This window comes from Poecilia latipinna, unplaced genomic scaffold, assembly GCF_001443285.1.
Source record: "Poecilia latipinna isolate Pla-1442-1.1 unplaced genomic scaffold, P_latipinna-1.0 Scaffold1161, whole genome shotgun sequence".
In the NCBI taxonomy this organism is placed as follows: domain Eukaryota; kingdom Metazoa; phylum Chordata; class Actinopteri; order Cyprinodontiformes; family Poeciliidae; genus Poecilia; species Poecilia latipinna.
In genome coordinates, this window is record NW_015113777.1 from 1 (window position 1) to 26,050 (window position 26,050).

The 26,050-nt window shown below is 37.1% G+C and overlaps 1 protein-coding gene across 2 annotated transcripts in view; it reads right to left on the reverse strand.

The window, feature by feature from the left end:
* Positions 1–437: 437 nt before the first annotated feature.
* Positions 438–26,050, reverse strand: part of LOC106960171 (sodium/potassium-transporting ATPase subunit alpha-2-like) — a 43,162-nt gene continuing 17,549 nt past the window's right edge. For both annotated transcript variants that reach the window (XM_015053140.1, XM_015053139.1), the window contains 10 exons: positions 24,248–24,361; positions 23,679–23,813; positions 19,871–19,988; positions 17,955–18,223; positions 13,386–13,584; positions 11,043–11,152; positions 6,230–6,364; positions 4,265–4,344; positions 2,145–2,254; positions 438–670 (listed from right to left, as the gene is read on the reverse strand). In XM_015053140.1, the coding sequence (XP_014908626.1) occupies positions 453–670; positions 2,145–2,254; positions 4,265–4,344; positions 6,230–6,364; positions 11,043–11,152; positions 13,386–13,584; positions 17,955–18,223; positions 19,871–19,988; positions 23,679–23,813; positions 24,248–24,361 (1,488 nt within the window). In that variant the 3' untranslated portion in view covers positions 438–452. The remainder of the gene's footprint in view (positions 671–2,144; positions 2,255–4,264; positions 4,345–6,229; positions 6,365–11,042; positions 11,153–13,385; positions 13,585–17,954; positions 18,224–19,870; positions 19,989–23,678; positions 23,814–24,247; positions 24,362–26,050) is intronic.

A 26,050-nucleotide genomic window follows, 5' to 3' on the forward strand; every position in this document is an offset into this window, starting at 1 on the left:
AAAGCATTTCCTCTGTGTGCATTTGCTGCTGATTAAAAATGCCATTAATCTGCACTTTACCAGATATAGATTTTGACAAACTGCTTTCGTAATAAACTGATACCTTTTCTTTATTACCTTTCATGCTTTTAATTTGTACATGAGAAAATACATATTTGGTTATTTTGTAATTTCTAAACCTCATCTCACTCATTGCCCTCCTAAAAACTAAGATTTTTTTCCTATGGTTTGTTCTCTAAAGAAGGAAAAATGGGCAGAAGCATTTTAATGCCACTGTTATGGCATGAGCTTTTTCTGTACAACGAACTTTGTTTGTCCACAGGTCATCATCGATCGTGGCCCTGGAGGCGATCTCTTGTCATTTGAAGTACACGCTGTGATGTGAAAAGACATTTAATGTGCAGTATTCCTTTCTAAAAAGCTTGATATCTAAAGCCACAGGAAAGGGCTTCTCAGGAACAAAATTGACAGCTGAAAACGGTGCAACCAATTACCTTGATGCCAGCGGAGCGGCATTTACCCACAGCGTCGGGCACAGCGGCACGCGGCGGATCAATCATGGAGATGAGACCCAGAAAGCAGAGCTGCTCCGTGGGGAAGTTTGTGTAGTCGCAGTCGAAGGTGAATCCTCGAGGAAACTGGGATGGAGACAGATTCAAGTGGCAGAATCCTGCAGGAGAAGGGGGATCAGGGAGCTGATTGCACATCATGGACTGAATTTACTGCAGCTCTTTAAAAAAAAAAAAAAAAAAGAAAAGTCTTCCTGTAAAAGAGACTATTTTTATGGCTGCCGTCACTCTTATTTTCTCCAGAAGCGCTAAGAAAATTACCAATTTTAATATTGGTTTTATGATCAATACAAAAAAAAATCTACCTGAAGAATCAATTCCACATTTCCAAAATTAAATTGGAAATGAAAAGGACTGAAAAATCTTTTTTTGGCACTTTTACAATTGCTCTTGTTATTGTATATATTAGAAAAGGCAAGGATTTCCTTAAATCATTTGGCAAAAAACTTCTTAAATTAATGTGAAAGGATGGAGAGTTGAAAGCTCCGTAAGTTCCAGTCTGTTCTCTGCTTATTCCAAAGTCAATTTCCTCAAACTTTAACCAATCATGTTTCATCATCTGACCCACCCGCAGGTGGAAACCAACCAACCATGATGAGGAGACGCCCCTCTCCAATCTACAATGACCTTAGAAAAGCAGGTTTTATTGATAAAATATGATCCTAATTTTTTACATAAATTATGTAAAAAATTTTAAGAAGCAAACAAAAAAAACTTTAATTTTTGCTGTGGAAGTGAAAGTTGTAAAGTTGCCCATTTGTATTAGAAATGACTATGATTATAAAAATACAATCTTTTCCAATTACCATCTCATTTCCCCAAAACGTCAAGGCAAAACAAAGTGGTTCTGATGTGAAGCCAGATCCAGCCCAAGGATGTAGGAAACATGGTTTCTTTTTTTGTCTTGAAACACAAAAACCCATGATCATCATCACCCCAGGCATTACCAAGACACAATAATTTACGATTCCCAGAGTCTTGCTCTAAAAGAGGCAACGTTCCACATTCAGCTGCGGTGACATCTACTCTTACAAAATGATGATAGCACATAATTATTACCTATGGCACTTTTTAAAAGATTCGCCAAGGTTTCTCCTCTGCTGTCACAATGCTGACATTTACTGAGTCAGAGCAGAGAACATGTTGGAGACAGTTAAGGTAATGACTTTTTACCCAAAAAGGTGTCTGACATTTTACAAGAGAAAATATAATTTTACAACATTATGTTATATTTTAGACTTGGATTTGACCCGGGTTGACTTACATAACCCAATTTCTAGTGCAGCTCTTCCAAAACTTCATAGTAAATCTGCAAAAAAAAACATTTCACTAACGGATCTGGAAGGAAGTTTTATAAACGCAGGTCATTTTTGTCCTGTTTCCTGCTGGTTTTCTGTGCCAGACTGCAGTGCCATTTTCTTTGTTGCAAGGATAGCAGCCTGCACTTTTATGGGGACATTTTCAGCAAACTACCCTGTTTACCAAGAAGATAATAAAAAGTAAGTGCTGTGTCCAACTGCTGCTCCTCTCCACCTATTACCAGACACACATCCACTCATGCCATGCAGCACACACCCAGCACTCTTTCTCCCAGTCCGCCCAGCTCCAGGTAGGCGTTCTGAAAGGCATCTCTCCAGTTTTCATCAAGGGGTTCCTCCTGGCCGTGCATCATGATGGTGCTGCACCTGCAACATTTAACGGCAGACTTAGCGCCACTCCCATGTACAGAAAAGTCCAGTTGGGAAAAATGTGTCAACTATTTTTCAGACGGCGTTAAAATGGGAATGTACACCTTCAGAAATTATTTACATTACAATTTTTTACATTCTAAAACACTGTGTTTTTATAACTAACAATTTATAGTATGCAATCTTCTTTTTGTTATTATATAAGACTAAAAATGTCAAAGATATATGACCTAATGATGAAACAATGTGTGAAATAGTTAATTATTATACTTGGTTAGTTAATTGCCACCAATATTCTGCATTATTTAAATAGCTAATACAGTGGAGCCCATCTATCCACAGTTCAGTATTTATGCTTTACCTACTGGAAGATTTATTTGGTGAAAACGTCACTATTCTCAGTTTTTATTTCTAATAGAGTGTTATTGTAACTTGGTAAGCTGAAATATCCAGATTCTACCTGACAATGAAGTTTCCAAGAAGGGACAGAACTAAGTAAATGACATGGTTACTTAAATGCAGCATGAAATAAATGTTTAATAAAAGTTTAGATAATTTATTCAGTAGGCAGTTGATTTATTAAATATGTCATTAAACTGTTAAAATTCAAACTTGTAATAGCCGGTGCAGATGAATAATTAAATGTGTATTTAATTATTTTATGGTTCCTGTTCCTGCAGCTTCACTATAAAATCATTTTTTTCTGTCAAACTCGTCCATCAAAGTCGCTGATCTGCTGAACTCCACTAGTTTACGTCCCAGTTTGTGAAACTTCGATCAAATGTGATTTCAATGCTTTTTATGCATCTGGACACACTGGACCATATATAAGTCTGCATTTTAATCATTTAATATCGTATAACAAATAAACTGTCTATCAAGTAAATTATTGAAACATTTATTTATTTTATTGATCTATTTATTTACTTAGTACTTGACATGCTGTGAATTTGCATTTGCCTTTTGTGCATATTAATGCATTTTAATGTATATTCAGTATTTGGATAATCAAAATAAGCAGTTATAAACATTTTTAGAGGGGGGCTCAAATAGCAGGGGTCCTCTGGAGTATGGCATGGTGATAATTAATTAAATAGACATTGTTAAGTTAACAGTTAATTAACTACTGCTTGATTAGATTTAACGTAAATGTTAATTATTACTTTTGGCCATTTAATTTGATCATATGTTGTTGAATAGCAAACATTAGGATAATGGTTAATTGACCATGAACTAGTTAAAATGTAATGCAAAAAAGACAGAAAAGAAAAAAAGAAACTGTTTATTTAATGGTCATCTCAGTACTGACTGATCAAATCAATAGGTATAATGTTTGGATAATAATTAGTAAATATCTTAAGGGTTAGTCAGTCACTGTCAATTTCTCATTAGTGAGTGTAAATTTGGTTTAAACTTTTAATTCGAACGAGTTTTAAAACACTCTGTAGCATAACAATAATTCAAAGTGATATGAGAAACTCATTTATGAAGATTGGTGTCTGTATTTTGTCTTAGATTAGTGACAGACAGCTGCTGGTTGGACCTGTGCATCCTAATTCCAGCTCGGCAGCAGCCCAGGCTGTAGGAGGTGGGGTGATATTTCACTTTAGTATGAGGGCGTGTTGCATTTGCTGTGGATTACTTCCACCAGCAGATTAATTTACATCTGTTGCTGCTGTGACACTTTACAGCGGCCCGGATGGTGTGTGTAAGATTAAATCTGAAAAAACTGCGGAGTGTGTGTCAATGCTGATGAAGGACTGTGTCACTGTATTCAACAGAGGAGCCGCCTGGCCTTGTTTTAATACGTTAAGACAACACTGGAAGTTTAAAGCTCCAGTGACTTCTATGTATGAAGGTGCATTTTTACAGGCATTGCTTTTTATTTATTTATTTATTTATTTGTTCGCCTACACAAGAAATGAAAATTATCAAGTATCTGCCATGCACAACGAAATGGTAAGCAAAACACTATTTCCATTGCTATTAAATTATTGGTAAGCAAACCTGTCCAGGATTCTCTCCGGCGCTCCCTTCATCACCAGAAGATGACCAGAGGGATTGTCCTCCACTTCGTGGATGGAGAGCTTAAGGAAAGATAAGGATAACGATGTGATGTTTCAGAGAGAAACAGCTCTAGTCAGACATCTCCCTTTTCCTGTTGGGGAGCTGGTGTGGCAGTCTTCCACCTGATTTAAATGAAAGTGACATTGAAGCTGACTTGACAGAACGAACATTGAAAGTCTCCTCTGTTCACGCTGCGTCTGTTCAATCAGACTCTCACATGTGTTGTTGTTGTGATATACCTTCCTATTACCTTTTCTCCAACAGGACCCACCGCACAGTCCCCCAGATCATTTGTATCTGAGTCACAACAGATTTTGCTCCTTCCTAACACTTCTTATCTGCAGTCTGACAACAGGTGTAATAAAGCATGCAGGAAGTCCTTCCTTTGGTGAGACATCGCTGCTGTTCACACGCTGGCTCAGATCTTCTGGTGCTCTGGTTATTGGTGCAGTGACAGACATGAGCTGTAATTGCTACCATGCCCTTGAGCAAAACATAAAAAAGTCATTGTGTTTACTTTATTCAATATATTATTGACTATTTGCTACCCTGCTTGAATTTAACATGTCACATAATTGAGTATTTGGTCAAACTTATTCTAATCTTCATTAAAGTAATAAAAATTAAAATAAAAATGTTGTTAGAAGTGAATAAATGCATTATACTACAAAACACACAAAAAATTACAAGTGATTAATGTTTTTGAAAAAACTGATGTCAGACGAAAGTGATTTTTTAAGATAAAGCATTTGATTTCATTTCTTGTTTCATACGTTTTGAAATATAAAATTTTAAAACTACAGCTGTGCAGGTTTAAAGAAGCTACTTGATTGGTTACTAATAAGGTGAGTTTTTATATTTTAATGTAAAATAAGCCTGTACTGATGAGTCTGGATAGAAAATGGAGGGATGGGCTTCCAGGGAACAGAGTTTCTTTCTCATCACTTTTGCAAGTTGTGTGATTCCTGAGGGAATCGTTCACACTGAATTAAGACAATAAACTTCAGCCAGGACGGATCTCAGTGAGGCTTTCTACCGTATATAAAGACTGCAATGGGCTCCTGTTTGAAATAAGCAACTAATAACCCAAGAACTTATTAGTTATAAAACAACCCTGATGAGACGCGACGGAAAATAATCAATGAACTTTTCAGTTTGTATTGTTCGTCTGCAGCACTTTGATTTTTAGCAAAGTTGCATTGCTCTTCTTATTTTTGGATAATTTTCCTTTGTATTAATTTTCGTCTGTATCTGCACTCAGAATTTGGATGAAGGATTAAGGCCACCGAAAAAGAAAAGAAGAATTTGACTTTTTTACTCAGAATTATCATTTCAATCTCAAAATCTGAACTATTTTCTCAGGATTATCAGGATATCAGAAACTGATTTTAATATCAGAATTCTGACTTTAATCTCAATTTGACTTTTTTCTTATAATTGTCAGAAATCTGACATTTTTAATTGTCAGGATCTCAGGGTTTTGAGATCAAAGTCAGAATTCTTCTTCTTTTATTTTTTAAAAATTCTCCTCTTCCATACAAACCCACATTTCACAATTTTTTGGAAAATATTTTCAAAAATTTACATTTCAGAAATACACCTGTGGAAGTATTACAAATGCAAACAAATAAGTTTTCGCAAAAGACGGATTAGTCTATTTTAAAAATATATAATAGTATGTGCCAGATTTAAGAAAGGGATCAATTTTAATAACTTTTAGAGTTAAAGAGTTGGGGTAGGTTTGGTGGAGGAGGATCTTGAATGTTTTTTTGTGTTTTAAAGTTTAGATTTTAGGTAAATTGTATTCTCAATTTACCTAAAATTTAAATACAATGCAAAGTCCAAAGTATCAAACTGCCAACGGGATTTCCCTGCAGAAATCCTTGAATCGCCGTTGATGTTTACCTGGTACTTGTTGGTGGAGTTGAAGGGGATCTCACCCACTTTGGGATTTCTGGCTCTCATGTCACGAACACTGCCTGAACACAGCTCGATGCATTTCAGCAGGGCTGACTCTGACGCGTCCCCCGCTGTGTCCCTCTGGGGGAACACACAGGATCACATTAGCGCAGTCACTCATATCCGCATATTAAAAAATGACTCACGGTTTGTGTTTATGGCAAAGCAGCAGAGGGAAACTTTTCATAGTGTCTTATTTAATGGCTTAAATGAGACACCTTTGAAAACTTTGCTCATTTCCATTATGGCTCTCATCAGCGATGCAGGCGGCGAAGCTACGTCGACAACAACGATTTGGCCACAGGCTTGTTTTTAAAGATATAGCAAAACGTTCGCAATAAACCTAGATCTGAAAATACAGACAAAATAATAAACTGACTAAAAAAAGTTCACAGATAAAACATAATGCATGATATTTTATGTCTCTCTCTCTCAAGCTCAGTTTTTAATATTTTGGATATTAGAAAGGCTTGGTTTTAATAGGTTCCGATGATGGATAAATGCTGCTTGAGTAATGAGTCAGATCATTATTACAAACAGCTGAGTTATTAACCGTCGTGACCTGAAGGGACTAGAATCCCATCAGTTGTTCTTTTGACCCAGTCCTCCAAACATCATGCCTCACTAAAGTACACTCCTTTAACATTTTCACATTTTGACACGTTACAACCACAAACAGACATACATGTTTTATTTGGAGGGTCTTTTTGTGATATATCAACAAAAAGTAGTCAATAACTGTGATTTGGAAGGAAAATAGCACATGGAGATCATTTCTAATTTTTATCACTTTACCTTTTTAATCTGCTAATAGTGACAATTTTTTTCATTTAGCGCTTTAGCTAATTGTGAAAACATTTAGGACAATTAGCTTCCCATAAATTAATATTTTCAAAAATTAATTTACAACAGGCTAATTTACTTGCCTGCTTTGTAATGTTTCAGGTGAATAAAGTTGATAAAGCAAATAAAGTTTCAGGTGAATTAAAGTGGAGCTAATTGATCCTTTTAGTGCTTTAGAGTTACTGCAACTAACTTCCAGACTTAAATCCAATTAAGAATCTGTGGCAGGACTTAAAACATTGTTAAATTCAATCTAAATGTTTTAGTCTGGACATACCTGAAAACTCACAGCTGTAATTATTGTGAAGGGCAGCTTTATGAGTTATTGACACAAGAGGGCTGAATAGAAATGCCTGCCGTACTTTCCAGAATTTTGAAAACCCAAGTATCATTTTTACTTTCACCTCTCCATTATGCACCATTCAGATTTCAGATGTTATAAATACCAGCAGGGCACTGTAGAGGCAAGCAGCAGTACCAAGCGTTTTATTTCCACAAGGCTAAAATTAATCTGAGTAACATCGTTTTGTTACCCACAAAAATGATTCTTTTTAAGAAAGTGTTATAAATGTTATCTACTTGCACCAACATCCCCGCAGTGAGTCACACAAACACCAATGTCAAGACATACTATTTCACAAAACACTTAATGGATTCATTGCTTTTATTTTTTGTGTTTTTGTGACAAGGTTGAATTAGAGTTTTGTCACCAATTTTTAGCTAACTCTCTTTTGATAAACCACTCATATCGGCTTTTATGAAAATTCCATCAGGATAATAGGAATCCTTGACGCTGGATTATTAAAATCAGAGCAAAAGTGATGACCTGACCCCCCAAACGCCCAAGAGGGAGCTTGACGGGGACAAGAAATTTCTCTTTGTTTCTGTTTATTCATTCATGAACAGCCGTGAAACAAGGACGAGCGCTCCGCGAGATTTGTCCTTGTTTATGCCTTTTCATGAATGAATAAATAGATCAAGGGAAATTCCATTTCTCTGTCTTCACAAGTGCAGATGGGGACTTGTTTTAGTAACGGTGCCGGCGCCTGCACTGCTGTGTTTGACTGCTGTCAGGAGACACATCTGTTACTCTGCGCCGGGAGGAAGCCGGGCACCACCAGGGACAGACAGGCTTCAGCAGAGGCGTTTGTCCTCACACAGAAGAAGTTGTAATCCAATAACTGCGAGCCACACTGAGAATTCCTTCAGGTCAGTGAAGCTCAGGCTGGAGGAAAGCGGCTGTTAGAACATTGGGATAATATTGACTTACCTACTCAGCAGTGTGTGTTTCTTTGTCGGTGTGGGTGAGTTATTTCTCAGGGCGTACTGAATGATTCTCTGTGTGTGTTTACACGTGAGGTTAAGTGTGTAAGTGTGCACTGCAACTTTTGTTAGGTGGAACTACTTTTCTTACTGTTGGTCTGTCAAGAAAAGCACCTTCCAAACTAACATGCATATTTATGTTTTTTTTTTCTCAGTATCTCCTACAGATAATTTTTGAATAATTCAACCTCTCAGTATATTTAAACATGTAGAAGAAATTCTACCTTGTTACTTGTTTTTTATTACTATTATTATTTTGAAAAGCTCAGGTGAATATTCTGACTTTTGATCACAGAAAATTAAAGTTTAAAGAATTCTGAGATTAAAGTCAGAATTTTTTTTTAATCCTCTTCTGCAGGTTGAGATGATAGGCGAGATATCTTCAAGGAACAAATCAAATTCTCTTTTATTTATGTATCTTTAAACAAAAATCACGTTACAACACAGAAGGATCAGCGGTTTGCTAAAATAAACATTTAAAGTGACACAGCAACATGGATCTGAAGTGGTTTTCAGGTTGAGGTAAACCAGTAAAGGCACTGAAACCATTCAGCCCAAAGTGATGTTGTTTGTTACTGTAGAAACAGATTTAAATACTTGTTTGGTTCTTGAGTCCAGAGTTTTGTCTGACATTTATTTTAGCACCTACAGCAGAGTATCACTGAAAAATGCATGAATAGGCTGTGTATATTTCATGAGTTTTGTGCTTAGAAATAAAATAAAAAACACTTCCAACAGATTTGCTTTCTCTTTTTTTCCTCATATCTAAATGTTTTTGGTTCATTAAACACATTTTAATAAAAAGTGAGTAAATACAAGCAGCAGTTTTCAGATTCTGGTTTTCATTTATTAGTAAAATGAAGAAATATCTATTAGAAACTGTCTGAAAACAAAAGCCTCACTTCCCTCAGGTAAAGTCAGAGTTCATGGTTTCAGAGTAAGAAAAGGAATTGGGGGGTAAAAAAAAACAATCTCCATGGGATAAATTCACACAGGAACAACAATAACCTTCCTCAAGTTTCCTCAAAACATCGAGGTGATCTACCAACTGAACAGAATCTGACAAACTATTGGAATTTGCACACTATATTACATCAGGTAAAAAAAAAGATAAGAAAAGAAAAACATTTCAGACAAACTATTTTATTCCTACAGTCTATAATGGTGGTGGTATTGTGATGGTATGTGGCTGTTTTATTATTGCCGCTTTCCTTAAATTTCATGTAAGTGATGGAATCGTGGATACTACCGGAAAGCCCTAAAGGAAAAAGTCTAGTCATTAATTTGTTACTTTACATTAAATGCTCTTGGGTCATGGAGCAGGACAAGAGTTCAGCAAGTCAACATCTCACTGAGAACAAGTGAAGGTTTTGTTATAAATCATGACTTAAATCTGACTCATAACTTTGTAAATGTTTGAAACCCTCCAATGTCGCAGAATCCAAATACAGTGTTATTAGGTTAGACGGGAATTACATTTTCTTTTTACATATTGCCAAAGTGCTACCTTATTATCTTAATAACTGAACTCATCACATGAAAACTGTTTCCTAATCATGTTCTCTTTGTCCGATATCTAAATTTGTGAAAAAAAATTGGAGTGAAGGTTCATGAGGTAACACTGCAGATAAAGTTACAAATAATATTTGTAAAAATAGCATTGATTGGTATTGATATTACTCCTATTCTGTTGAGAAGCTGCAAATCAAACTTATTTGTTTTACAGTGCAGTGGATATTTACTACCTGATAAAGTGAAAAATCACTGCAGCAGCAAAATAATAACAAGAGGAAATATTTTGTGGAAATGAAGCATTGGTTGGTTTATGAAAAAACATCTAGAACTCTTAGTAACCCTCTGAGGACCAGAATCAATTACTAGAATATAGAAAGTACATGACAGCAAGAAAAACCTGCCAAGAGAGGATAAGACTACTAAAATTTACAGCGAGATATTCAGAATGGTTCATGAAAAAGACTCAAGGTTCCACATCAGTGGTAGAAAATGCATGTGGTGAATTTTTATTTGACTTCTTTTTTTTTCTTACTTTCTTGTTGTTGCTTCATTTCTATAAATGTTGTAAACACTGAAATTGGTACCATGATGTGTTGATCCTTCTCTAAAATTAATTTTATTTACTAGCTGGAGGGAAAGCAATAAGAAAATTGGCTGTTGGATGAAAGAGTTTTCAGTCCAGTAATGTTCAAAAAGTCTTAGAAGTTAAAAAGAGTCTACTCTTGTCTTCATATTGTACCTGCATATTTATGCCGTACTTCTTTAACTTATAGGGATCAAATACTTATTCTAACAAGGCTTCTTTCTGAGCGACAGCTCACCTGACGCTTCCCTTATGTTGTTAACTTCACCCTACTGGCAAAGCAGTAGGCAAAATCATGTCTCATGAATTATGTGCATGCATTAGTTGATCTACATAAAAAAAGCCGGCTCATAATGGCCTTGCATTAAACCAAATGGGCTGTGTGCCACTGCTGTAGAGAGTCGAGATAATTCATGAGCCTGCAGCTTGATGTGGAACATTTGGAAACTTGTGTTATAGCGCGTGTCAGGCTGTGTGTGTGTGGACTGCGTGTACCATCAGGATGGGTAAGTTCTCCTGTCCGGATCTGAAAACGGCTCGGTTGCACAGACCAGCCACGCGGGACAGGGATACCCAAGTACCAGAGCTCTTGTCAAAGCCAGAACCTGGAAGCAGTGGAGAGGGACCTGCGTTAGACTGTATTTAAACAGAGCTCATTCAGTATTTATTCAACTGACTCAGCTCTGGGTTCACACAGTGGCACTGGATATTGCAGCTAAATAACACGTGTCGAGGTCACTTAAGTTAAGAAAACAGTTTTTCTTTGACAGAAAAGATTTTTCAGTTCCCCAGTCTGGAAAATGAGACCCCTTCATTTTTTTTTACCTGGAATGTCTCCAAAATAAGAGCTAGTAGGAAATAGTTTGTATGAAAATTTGAGGCCTAGCCACCCAATTGAATTGAAAATGACCTGCAGTCTGCTGCATTCATTTTTCATATTTGCCTGCATGTCGGAGCACTCACTGTCAGTGCTACAGTGTAAACAGACAGGCAGTTTGTGGCTGGAGTTGTTGAGAGTGACAAACATGGGAGGAGAAGCCTCATAAAATCTGCAGCAGTTGCAAAAACAAAATCCAGCATGTCGTTTTCTTCTCTCAAAACCGCTGGCTACTCAATGAAAGATGACAGAGTAGTCAGTGCTCATTATTATGCATGGAACACCTGCTCCTTTTCTGCCCAACCTTTTGGTTAATGCTGGAGGCTTCTTGATGAATTTTGGCTTGATATATCCTTCAGTGGTAGGAGGCAGGAATCCGATTGGCTGCGCGGCGGCAGTCCTGCCGAGGAAGAGCTGTGGGTTGTGCCACCCACTGCACACTTCTTCTCAATTAATGAAACCAGCAGAGTGAACGGTCATGTTTGCTGGCAGTGGAAATATTGGCCAGATGAATTTTGGCAGGTGGTCCCTTTCCTCCATCCTGCATTCCCTCACACTCTTATGAATTGAACTTCCTTAATTTACAGCAGGGGAACTAACAGTGGAACACATCAACATTTTTCTCTGTAAACTTATTTCTAAAATGCTTGCAATAATGAAACTGACAGCAGATTTTGGATACATTTCAAGAAATCTAAATAAATAAATAGAATGATGCAAAAGAGATCCAACAAGGCATGAAAATTCCAGAAACCAGCCAAAATATGTCAGAATATTTATCAGCCTATCAGTCTCACTAGTTTCACTCCTAATTGATGACCTTTAAAAACGTTACTGAGTGACAAGGTAACCTTTTTCAACACAGTTAAGACCATAATCCAATAATCCAGTGAGTAGAAATGAAGACAATTTCACCATCAACTGGAGTTGAGTCTCACTGAAGTTAGAATAAACATTTAAAAATCTGATCAAGAGCTACGGACCAGTAACAAGGGACTCCTCAGAGACCGTGAACTATTTATTCCATGAAAAGAACAAATAGTTAAAAAAACATACATTTCTGCTTTCAGACTCACTGCACAAGACTCCACTGTTGAAGAAAATGCATGTTCACCTGATAGTCCGGTAGACTGGGTTCGATTGGGAACCAAAACAGCAACATTTGATCCATTTTCAGCTGCTGGAGTTTGCTTTCACACTGCAAAGTGTCAAACAATGCCAACTCCTAAGAAACCCTGTCCACCCCCTTCCATGTGGGGGCACTGCACCAAAAAAACCACTGAATGAAACAACATAAAAATCTCTGAAGAAAACATGAGCGCAACTTTCTTCTTTGCAAAATGTAAACAAAAATGCATCGTCAGAGTTAAGGAGTTGTAGGATAAAAGACCACAAGACATTTCTCCAGCTAGCGCTAGACTTCAGTGTTTGCTTTGGTTGTATCTACCCAGAATGCCTTGCACTGAAGTCCATTTCCTGCTTTTGGACCGGTCTCCACACTTGGCATCCACATACACATTCAAACCGCACCAGAGTTCACTTCTACTGAACTGAGACAAATTACAACACTGATCACTCCAAAACTATAACAGCAACAGTGAAGTTTGGGAGTGGGAACGTCAAGGTGTGAGATATTTTCTACGTTTATTATACTGGCAAATTTCATACAATTAAAGAAAGGATGAGTGGAGAAAAAGATTCGGAAATTTCTTTCAAGAATTTGTAGATGAAAACAGGGTGGACTTTTGATCCAAGAGAACATTCTGGCTTCAGAGAAACAAAATAAAGCTGCTAGATTTGAGTAAACGTGTTTAATACTTTAAAACTTAATTTGTAGACTAATTTCCAGCTTGCCGATCTTTTTATGTTGCTCACTTGGAAACATTTACTGAGAAAAATGCTGATGTCATTTTTCCAGATCTCTCTTGCTCCTCTCCTGTTTGAACTCGTTTCCATCTTACCACTCTGGTCCTCGGTGGTGTCCGCCTCGTGGATCTGATTGTCAAACCACATGTGGGCCACGGTCATGCGGTTCTGGGTCAGCGTGCCCGTCTTGTCGGAGCAGATGGTGGAGGTGGAGCCGAGAGTCTCTACGGCCTCCAGGTTCTTCACCAAGCAGTTCTTCTTGGCCATTCGCTTGGCAGTGAGCGTCAGGCACACCTGGGAGGAAGAGGAGGAGATTGGAGGACGGTTGATTGTTAGTCAAAGAGCGCAGAGAGCATACGAACGCAGTGGTGCATTCAAGCGCCTGTGCTTGTGAAACCATGCGTGGTGAAGGTGCCTGGTAAGAGAATGAGTGTGTGTGTGTGTGTGTATGTGAGTGTTTGATTGGTAAACAGCCAGTTAAGAGTCACATACAGGATAAAAAGACTGGACGAACAAACACACCATAAGCTCCAGTAGATCCTTCAACACAAACGAACTCAAACTGATGGCAGCATTCCACCAAATATATAAGAGATGTACATTAAGATTCATAATTAGTGTGTTTAAAGAGAAGGATGCTAAAAGAAACCAGTCGCTCTAAGTTAATTCATTTCCTGTGACCAGTGAAATGTTGACATTTCAAACGACGTTACCATCAGTCTCAGCTCATCCACCTTATTGTCAAAGGAAAACTACATTTCAACAGTGAAAATGTTTCAACTTTTCATTATGAATCACTTCAGAGACGCTTTAGGATCCATCTTAACTTACTGCCAGGAAAGCCTCAAGTGTAATTAACAACCATGAATAATGATGGCTTAGTTCTATTTCCATGTTTTGCAAACTGAACTAATGAACCAAAAGCACAATATCAGGACTGTGAAAGTAATATCCCCCCCAAAAAAGTTTGGGTTTTAATGTTTCTAGCAGATCAAATTGCAGCGCATGGGACTGCTTGGCAACAGAAATGTACAACTGGAAATACTCCAAGCCAATCCCAAGAATCAAACCAGGCCGTTTTAGAAATAAGTATCAGAGATATCGACTAAAACCTGCATGGCCTGGATTTACACTGTAAAATGTTCTTAAATCACTGCCATTTTTGTGCACTGGTAGCATAATACTAATTCAACATATTATTACTCCAGTAAAAGTAAGTGGTTACTACCCACTTCTGTGCTTGTAAAACTCTATAATTGGTATTAATCATGCATATTATTGAGTCCATAAATGAAACTGGGAATTCTTTATCATGTTAACTATCTTTCCCCATTTATGATGTTGGTTAGACAGAGGGCTGATTTTACTGGATGCTGCAGCTCCCTGTGGGCGAGACCAAAGCTCAAACCCTAGTTTTACAAGTTCATAAAGTTACAAAAAAATCACTAACAATAATTCTCTACTACCTAAAAACTATATTAGTAATGAAAAGTAATCTTTACCTCATTGTTTTCTATTTCCTTTTGGCACTATTGCTCAGTAAACATGATGATTAGAGTAAGTTTAGCTTTTTAAACCACTGACAGTTTGGGTAAATACATACACTTGTTAATACACCTCCTTTCTCTGAGGCTTTTGACTTTTCAGAGTGTACTTTTACATGTTTAAATTTTTTATCCCACTTAGTTTAATAAATAACGATGTGGTGAAATCTGTGGTGAGTGTGGAGATCAGATTTAAATCATTTTAGCACCTGGTGGAGATCCCCTCATTTCCACAACAAAATGAAATAATTAATGGTGGGTGCTTTTCTTTTTCTTTTTTTTAAAACCATGATCAGATTGGGTTTAAACTGTATGATTTACACTGGCTAAACCAAAGTCAGACTTAAGAGGGTTCATCTTGAGCTAAACCTTTCCATAGAATGAACCTGGCATGCTGGATAATGAAAATAGATTGTAAATCATCTGACTTAAGCTGACACTAAACACGTTTTTCACTCTGCTCTGGATTGCCAAGGGGTTCTGCAAAATGTGACGTAATCTGACAGAAAACAGGGAGTTTTTTGCAGCTTGTCGCCGTACCTCTAATCTCAGCATAAACGTATCTGCATATAAATATGTCTGCATATAAATTTGCATCCAATCTGCATAAAAGTATGAAGGTGTGTAGGCAAGGAGCAAGATAAGTATCAGAAACGTATTTTATCTTTCCAGGCTGAACATCATCAGCTAATGCTGAAGAACAAGCGGTCTGTGGTTGAAAACAAGAGCAACATCTGTGTGGAGGAAAGGATGAAAAACATCGGACAGATGACAATCTCCAAATCTACAACAATTTTCCATACATTAACTTTTTTTTATTATCATTTATCCATGTTCAAACAATAACTGTTGCTCTGAAAAGGAAGTTATTTCCCCGACAGCCAATATGTCTTTTTCTTAGACATCAACTGACTGCACTGACAGAGAGAGAGAGAGAAAATGAGTCACCAGACTTCATTCAGTGTAGTTTGAATTGCTTTGCTCCAAATAGCAAAGTAATCTGACAAACAGCTTTAAATGCTAATCATACTGTGTGTAACCAAAAACTATTCGGTTGAGTTCACAAAAATAAATCAAACATCACATTTAATCTACCATAAAGTTAAACTTTTATGTACTAATTTTTTTCTTGCATCTTTTTGGTTCGTCTTAGAAAATATAACTAAAGCAAAAGGCTTGTGGCAAAACAGACAAATTTGTCTCAGAGGGTTTAAAATATAATTATTCCTTTGAAAACCTAATATTGAGTTTTTTCAATAGCTTAAAAATAGGAAATCAAGACGGAGATGAATGAATGTACACACACATTAATATTTGGGTAGATCTCCCTTGAGAAGTGAACAACTTAACTACTGATTTCTTTAAGTATCCATCAACAAGCTTCTGGCATGATTCTGTCTGGAGGTTTGACCACTCATTTTGGCAGAAGTTCATTTTAATTGGTTTATTTAAAATGGCTTGTTTCCTGGCATGGGCCCAGCTTTTTAGCATTAATTTTTAATGCAGAGATGGGAGCTTTGGGAAGGTCATTCCAGATTGACATTATTACCCCGCTGCATTTTTGGTATTTGTTTGTTTGGCATCACTTTCCTCTAGAAACAAAACAAACCGTGTCCATGTTTCAGCTATCTGGACCAGGCTGCCACATGAGGTGAAGGGAAATTGGGTTAAGATGGTCAAGAGCAACCCAAGAACCCCAAACGCTCAAACCTGCAGCTGGAAAAGTGACATCAACAAACTCAACTGAAAAAGTATTTCTGACTGCATGTTGGACAATAAAAACATATTAAGAGAAAAAGTTTTATGGTCAGACAAAGAATGATTAAAAGAGCCACAATGAGGTTTTCAAAACTAAGAATTCTCTAGCCTGGTGGTGGCAGCATCTTCCAATGAGAACTTCACCCAAAATGTGCACATTAAACCCAGTTTTGGCCTGGAAAGGCAGGAAGGAGCCTCAAATTTAACCCTTTTAAAAAATATTTGTATTATGCAAACTGATGCATGGGACTTTTTGCAACATTAACAAGAAGAGCAGTGAACTATTCAATTAGACTTATGCCATATGCTTTAAAAGGCATCTAAAAATATTTTGTTAAGATGCAACACACCAATGGACATTTTGCCAAACAATAAGAAGGGCATAAATTCACATTTTAACTGTAAATGTTTGATTATCATATAATCCCTCCACCCTGAAAAAAAAAAACTGTTAAAATATCAGATGAAAAGGTCAGAAATATTAAATTCAGTCATATGATGAATGTAAACCTGAAGCATATTTTTGACAGCACAAAAAGTGTTATACTTTAATCTAAACTAAATGGAACATTGCAAAATCTCACAAATAATTTTTGTCTTTTTAGTGTAAATATTTTGGCACATTTGAATTAAGAAAAATTATATTTAAATGTAACTTTTCAGCCAGTTTAATAAGTTTGTTTTAAGTTAATAATGCTTGGATGTAGATGCAAACACTAATAGTTCCACTGAGATTTTTTTCTTACTTAAAACAGGAAAAATGTCTCATTATTTATGTAGAACAGTTTTTTTATGTTTTTAATCTGAATTCAGGAATTATTTACTTAAAACAATTAACTATATCTTGCTCAAAAGTTATTTAATTTTTTGTTTGTCTTATTTCAAGTGTTCTGAGATATTTGCACTAGAAACTAGACAAAAATACTTGGTGAGATTTTGTGTTTTTGCAGTGTAGAACAGTGGTGTCCTAAGTGTGGCTTGGGGGCCATCTCTGGCCCTTGAAATGATTCTGTTTGGTCCCAGACCACATGTCAAAAATGGTAAAAATTTTGGCCAACAAGAAAACAATTGATGACCCAAAAAATATGGAAATTGTCTGTTTTTGTTAATAAGGTAACAGCCCAAAGTCTTTCTTATGTTTTGGATCTTTTTTGATGTAAATATTTTTTTTATTATTATTTAATGTGTTGTTTAGCCAGTGGGGGGAAAAAATCACCAGTTTTCCAGTTTTGGCCTCCAGGGCAAAAGGTTTGGCCACCTCTGTTCTAGAATAAAGTGTGTTTGTTCAGAATAAACTCCTCTAATCAGAAAACTTCTCCACTCCCAGTAAAGCGAACAAAGCGAACCTTCTGCCCTCCTCACCGTGACTGTGGCCAGCAGGCCTTCAGGCACGTTGGCCACTATGATGCCGATGAGGAAGATGACGGCCTCCAGCCAGGTGTAGCCCAGGATGAGCGACAGGATGAAGAAGCTCATGCCCAGGAAGACGGCCACACCGGTGATGATGTGGATGAAATGTTCAATTTCGATGCTGATGGGCGTCTGGCGCACCTCCAGTTCAGACGCCAGGGTGGCGATGCGGCCCATCACAGTCCGGTCACCAGTGGCTATCACGATGCCAATAGCTGTGCCTGATGGGAGGTAGGAGCTCTGAGTTAGTTTTACACTAAAAGTTGATAAGTAATCTATAACTTCACATCAAAATAAAGAGGGAAGCCTGAAATAACTGATCAAATCTGTAAGTATTTCAATTGGAATTGAAATATTTTTATCAACATATTTTTCTTTGTAATGGCAGCTCTCTAAAGTAAACTCATAAAGTGTCAGAAGCAGCTTTCAGACAGGTGGCCTGATCTGAAGTGTCTGTGTGAGGAACACGAAAAGGGAATAATGAGTTTTCATAGTGAGGAAGTCATGACAGAAGGTAAATAATGTATATTGTGAACGTGAAGGAGGCCTGATGTTGAAGATGATGGCTGAATGCAGAGCTCTGATAGATGGAGGTGAATTATAGGTGCCTGCTGCAGAATGATGACTGGCCAACTACACAGATGCTGAACTAAGTGTTTGAGGAAAGCATCCATCCAGCCAGCTTGTACCTATCCACCACGGCATTATAATCACTGACAGCTGAAGTGATTGTCATTGATTATCCTGATGCAATGTTTCTGTGGGCGGTACAAAACGTCTGAAACCACAGAGGTACAAAAAGATGAAAGGGCAAAATCAGCATCAGAAATTGATTAGTTCCTTTTTCTGTTCTCAAACTTTAATAAGCCAACAATTACATTTAGAGCATATTTAAAATCATTTAAAAAGCTTCAATTAACTCCATATTCATTCAAGAATTCACAGTAATTGCACCATAGACCAAAAGTAAAAGAATAAATTAATTTAGTCCTCCCTTCTTATTGGTTTTGAATAAAAACTATACACTAAACATGACTGCAGCAGAAAATAAATAATCCAGGAAAATAACTAATTCTTCACTATTTATCTGCAGCATCTATTTATCTGTTTTCTTAAAATAATTAATGCAAATTGACAAGACTGCTAAACATTAAATTATGTGTTGATTACTCAGACATTTTAACGTTTGAACAGAGTGATGCTCTGGCGGCTGATGTTAGGCAGTCAGCATGCTAGGCTAATTTATCCTTAATGTTTATGAAAAGTGAAGTTACAGAGTGAGTGAAGGTATCCAACCAGACTGGACTTTAAGTCAAAATTTGTTTAGTTTTGAGGGATTTTTAAAATATGCATGTCTCACAATTACATTGTTCTTAAAGGACAAAGTGAAGAACATCTTTCTATTCTGACCAAAACATTTTCATATCTATTAATGTTTAAGTATTTCAGAGAAAACTTTCAATATGCCACATCGTTTTTCTGTGTATTATTACAACATGATTTTTTACTTTTTTTTATTTTACAACCATCTTCCAAACCCAACAAGGTGAAACACTTTTATGATTTCACCTGTAAAATCTGCTGCAGAGATGAATGGGATAAATTTAGAGGGATCTGACATTCACAAGCATTTCAGTTAGAGGTTAATTTTTAACATAAGCCTCACTGCCAATCCTTTTGCAATAAATATCAGATTCTTCACTCTTGTGTAGGATGCACACATGGAGGAATGGTGGCCTAGATCATTATTGCACTGAAACATATTCATGGTTGGATAGAAAGTCCTAACGATGTTTTGCACCAAATGGTTTGAAGTCAGGCATTTTGAGGAGATAAGAGGCAATCTTGGTTGGATTTGGCCTACTGACCCTCGACACAGTTGGTGGAAAAGAAACAGATGTTTCGGGTCTCCAGAGGATTTTCATGCGTTAACTCAGGGGAGCGAGTCTGAGGTTCAGATTCTCCCGTCAGAGACGAGTTGTCCACCTTTACAGGAAAAAAGAGGAAAGATGGAGAAATGTTATCCAGTGACACCGACGTACTCAAAGGAGATAAAGGTGGAGTGAATTACTGGATAGGCGATCAGAAGGCATCATTTTTAAATCATCACCTATGATATGACAAATCTCTGTGACTTTTAGTCAACTTAATTTCAGATCTGAAGAAAGTTTGTAGCACTAACTTTCTGCAATTTAATGTTAACATTTTGATCAGTGATACACTGTTCATCATCCTCTCTAGTTATAGGTAAATATCTGTATGGAAACATTTTATTAAATTATATTGATGTTACCCAAATTTACTTTTTTTCCCACCTTCTTTAATCTCCTCTCCTCTCTGTGTGCTGCCTAGATAAACTGGGTCCAATCCCAGTTTTTATTTTTTTACAATAGTTGCAGTTATTATTACTGACCACAGATTTCTGTCTAAACTGCTAATTTAATAAGGAAACATTTTTTGTTTTTTGAACACACATCTGTTCTGTTATGTTTTGACGTTTCCTCCATGTTTAAGGGGCAACTAAGAGACATAAACCCCTAAATTATATCCTATTTATATTCTGGTCAAACAGAAGGTCGTAGATCAATATACTGATTGATATAAAAAAAAAAAAAAAAACATTTCAAAGAAAAAAAAATATTAGAGTAAAGAAACATTTTTATTGTGATATTTCTAAAGAGAAACTCAAAAGTGCCTCACAGATGAGAGTGGATTGTGTCCTTTGGATTTAACCCAGTTTAGCAAATAAAAAGATCAGAACTTCAGAATGGAAAAACGGTGGCTAAAAGTAGCTTTGGGATAATGAAAATAAAAAAAAACCCCGTCTGTCTGTAAAACTATAGATCATCGATGGGATAAAAGTTAGAAGACCTACTTAAGAAATCTCCATTTGAGAATCAAAATGAATATTAATAATCTAATGACAGTGTTTCAGCAGATCATCATAAAATTTTTGACTCCTATAATTTTCATGTTACTGGATTTACAGCCAGACTTTTGGTTTATGATCAAATATGAGAGAAACTAATAAAACTACTAATATTCTCAGCAGAGCGTGGGAATCATTTGCAGTAAAGATGCTGAGGAAGTGTCAAAATCAGTTTGCGAAAAAGTTTATGTTGTATCTGTTTCTTGTTAAAGCTGTTTACAAATGCAAAGCAAAAATATAGAAAATGTCTCCATGGTAACAAAACAAAATAATAATGCCATGACTTTAGTTTGTGAACTAACTTTGTAAAGTTATTTACATTTCTTTTGTCTTGAAATAACTAGGATACTGAACTGAAGCCTTTTTCATTCCTGACATATTTTTAAAGATTTTTCTTAAAGGTAAATAAAATGTAGCTAAAAAGTCATAAATGTTTAAGTTGCTACTATTTGAAAGAAATAACTGGTGACGCATTGCTATTTCTTCCATAGCTACTTCTATGTTATACCTGTTAGTACCATTTTTACCCATGCAATAACATTTGGCTAGAAGTGTGTGAAATATTTTGATAAATTACTGAGAAAAAAGATCAGATTTTAAAAAAAAAATCAACCATACATTATTTTCCAAATTTTTATCATACATCATATTTCCATTTTACTTTTCTCTTTGATTAATCAAAGAGAAAATCAGAAAAATGTCTTTGGTTGTCAAAGCCAGTATGAAACGTCCCAAAAGAAGGCAAAAACAGATACATGTCAGGTACCAAAAACCTGCAAGGGTACAAAAAACCAAAGGTGCAGAGCAGGACCCGAGAGCAGAGAGGGAACGAAGTTCAACCATCTTTTCCACCAATCACAATGAGCCGGGATCATATCCCCGACTCAAACAGCTCTCAGTTTTCTAATCAAATGACCCAACAGAGGTTTAAAGAGGAGCAGCAAAAGCAAATGAGGTGGATTAGGTGTCATCCAGGAACTGTTATTGTGAAATGTCATCTCTGTGGGCCATAAATTGAGCTGTTAGCATATTTTGTCATACTGTTGCTGTATGACAGTCCTGACACTGTCATACAGCAACAGTCTTCAGTCAGAGGCCTCTTCAGATGTGTTGCAAGACTGACAGCTACTGGAGATCCTTCCAGCCCATGACTATGACAAGTACATCAGTTTTGAATTGAACTGAATGGAAGAAATCAATTATCCTTTAGAGTAAACTGTATCAAATCATAATACCTTAAGCTCTTGCATAACTGACGTGACACATTTTTCCCTTCCTAATTAGTTACTCTGAGCTTATAACTGAAATTCCAGATGTTTTCCTTAAATATCTTCAAAGAATAACGTTTGGAAAATATCTGACTTTTAAGAAAACAGCAGCAGGTGAAGAGCTAATTGGATAAACCATCTGGTTTATCATCAGTTAGATTTTAAAATCCTTTTTTCTTTTTGTTTCTTTATGATCTTTCGTCCAAGGAAAGGGTCTTTTGAGACAATGCTTGACCCAAATACGATTCCTCTTGTATCATCATTAGGCCACAATCACTGTGTTGTTGGCAAATTATTAAATCCAAGCAAAAATACGTTACATTATTTCTTTTATACCCTTTTTTTCTCAAGTGCTCAGTAGAAAGGCTTTTTAAAACACCAGATAACATACATCACTGCCCAAAGGTAATTTGTGCTCAAGGTTGCCAGCATGTAAATATTAAGGAGAGAAAAAACAAGGATGCAATCATTTCAAAAGCTTATTGATTTGTAAACTAGCAGAACAAAACATCGTCCGCGGGGTCAGATAGATTACTTCAGCTAAGTTGTCACGGTGAAGGCCTTCTGGAAAGGTGAAATTTCTGCATATAAGTCCATATCACTTATAAAATTTTATGTCCAATTCCAATTTTTTGTTGAAATTGATGTTTTGTGTGTGGTCGTTCATTCTGCTAATTAAACTTAACCACAATGAGGCTTCAGTGTGAACAGTTCACAAGTCCAGCGCGACCTGAATGTGAGGAAGAAGAACGATGACGTCACAGAGCAGCGCTCTGTTTATGATGGAAGCGTTTGTGAATTGATTTTAATGTTTATCCAGCAACAGTGTTGTTAAATGATAAGATGAAGAAAGCTAATAAAAAGAACTTAAAACTAAAAGCAACGGCTTTTGGTGGAGCATTGACTGTAACTTCTGTAGACGTTTTGTTTGTTAGTCAGAGCAAGAAATGTCTGACTTTGATTTGAGCGTTTAGTGACACAGATTCTCTCTTAAGTTCATAATCATAATTTTTATCCACTATTTAAGTCCTGATTTTCCACATCTTACCTCTGGACAATTATGACATTTCTCTTATCAATGAAATAAAAGTCAGGTAAAATATAACTTCAGACGTTTTGAAAACAATCGGATACGTATCTGAATTAGCACCACATATGGAGGTGGCACAGATCGGACTTATTGAGGAGTGAAAAGATTGAAATTAGACCGTTCACAGACTGCCTTGAAAAAGTCAGACATAGATCACATGTAGATTAAAAGAAAGCGGATTTGGGTTGTATTATCCTTATACTCAAGGTTATCAAACTATGAGATGGTCAAACTGCTCCCTGACTAAAGATGTTAAAACATCCACTCAACTTAAACCATCAAACCTTGGAGTTTCTCAAATTAAACCTTAAACAACAGACCCAGTTTAAGTTTAATGACACCATCGCACCACTAGGACTACCTGTGAGACCTGACCTTCAGTCCAATACCTTACATCCACTAGAAGAGATCACCCGAAGGTCAGCAGGAACCCGGTCTCCACCTTTAACCTCCACCAGGTCTCCCAAGACAACAAGTTCTGCGTTGATCTGCAACTTCTCCCCCTCGCGAATAACCATCGCTTGCTGGCATGAAGATAAAGACGAAGAAAAACTGTCAGGAGGAGACAGGGAATCTCGCACAGAGAGAGGATTTAGTAAGATGAGGAGAGAGATGTTTAAAAAAAGAGCTGCCAGAGGGGGTAGTAGTATATTAAAAGCTGATATGGAAGAAAAGGAGGAAGACGGAAAAGATAGGTAAGGGAAAGAGGCAAAGGAAAGGGATGGAAAAGAGCATAAATAGATTAAAGAATTAGGCAATCGAAGAGCTGGAGGTGGATAACGAGAGGGGAGTTTTTATGCAAACACACTCACAATCCAGAGTTGGCTCAAACATTTATTTTCCTTTGTGCAAGCTTATTAGGTTTCCACTCAAGTGAGTCTGTAAGCCCTACTTGAGGGATAGCTTATTGATTCAGAAAGCTCTGAGACTACACCAGCCACCTAATGCATCACCGTACCTGTGGCACCATTTTCTTGAACGAGTCCATGATGCGAGAGCTCTTGGCCTCTTGGAAGTAGGAGAAGCACCCGGTGATGATCACCACGGCAGCCAGCACCACGCCCAGATACAGCTGGAAGAGAACGGAGGCGAGCCACAGGGGACGCAGCGTCATTACCCGCTTAATGGACTTCATTTCAGGCATGTTGGAGCACAGAACGCATCTCTAAATTACTCAGAACTTAATGCTAAAGAGAAATCTAATCCTTGCAAAAGTATTCATAATCTTTGACCACCACCAGAGTTTGTCACATTAACACCCCAAACTTATCAGGATTTTAGACCAACAGAGTATTGTGCACAAGAATGAAGTAAATGTTTTTTTAGCAAATAAAACTCTGAAAAGTGATTTGTCCATTCAGTTTCACCCCCCTGAGGGACACAGAACCACCTTTTGTTGCAGCCACAGGTCTTTTGAGGGATGTCTTAGCCTGTTTTTCACTGGAGAATGAATTTTCCCCACTATTCTTGTCAAAAGAGCTTAAGCTCAGTCAGATTGAATGGTTTTTACTGGATTTAGATGTGGACTTTGGGTCATTATAACACATGAATGTACCTCTAAGTCGTTCTATTGTAACTCTGGTTGAATGTTTGGGATTGTTGTCCTGCTAAAAGGTTAAGGGGTGCTCCAAAACTCAGATGTTCTGCTGGGTTTTACCGATTTTACTCTTAGAATTGTGTCTCCTGCCGAAGAAAAACATTTCCACAGCATGATGTTCCCACCATACCAGCACAGGTATGGTGCTTTGCCTTAGTGTTATATTTTTAAAAATTGTTCCACCTGATGTGTGGTTCTCTTGGCTTCTTCTAAGTGTAATGTTTTCCTTTATCAGCCTGTTTGTTTAGGTAGATGGTCATGTTTTAGTAGGTTTGCAGTCGTGTCACTCTGTTCATTTTGAGGTGATGGATTAAGGATTAAACATTACTCTGTAATGTTCAAAGCTTGGGATATTGTTCTATAATCTAACTAAAACTTAATCCCTGACCTGTCTGGTGCGACTTCATGATGCTTCTTATTCCCAATGATCTCTCATTTTTAAGGTCACCACAGAACAGCTGCATTCTGCAACATTTGTTACATATTCAGCTGGTGTGGTTTGCATTCACACTGCAGTGTGTCAAATGAACTGAACTCTTTGGAAAAACATCTTTCCCCTCCTCACCTGTTGGGGCGCTGCACCAAGAATCACTGAAGGAAACGACACAAAACCTCTGAAGAAGAGCACAACATTCTTCGTCACAAAATGTAAACAAAAAGAGTAATTTCAGATTTTAGCGGTTGTGTGATTTCTCTTTGGTCTTTGGTAAATGACCTCAAGCTATTTCTCCTAGCTCTAGACCAGTGGTTCTTAACCTGGGTTCGATGAATCGGTCTCAGGGGTTCGGCGGAGCCTCTGCCGCGGAGGTAAAGACACACCTGTGTAAAGTCGTGATGACGCCCCGCTTTGCCGTCACTTGCTCCAGAGGATCACGTTACATTGCTGAGCCAATCAGAGCAGCGGGAAGGAGCTCCACTCTCAGCATGGATTTGAACTTGTGTCTTTAATTACTTCAGTAAAGCTCAGTTTTTACCAAATTCTGTAGCTTTCGGTGTACTTCTAAATCTGCTCCTTAGTCACATCTTTTCGGGGTTGGTACTGCCTCTAGTGGCGTGGGGGAGGCATTACAACTAATATAATTACATTAATAAATTAGAATACTGCAAATTATTTTATGTGAGGGGGGGGGGGGGGGGTGCGGGAACCGGGAAGAAAACCTTGGG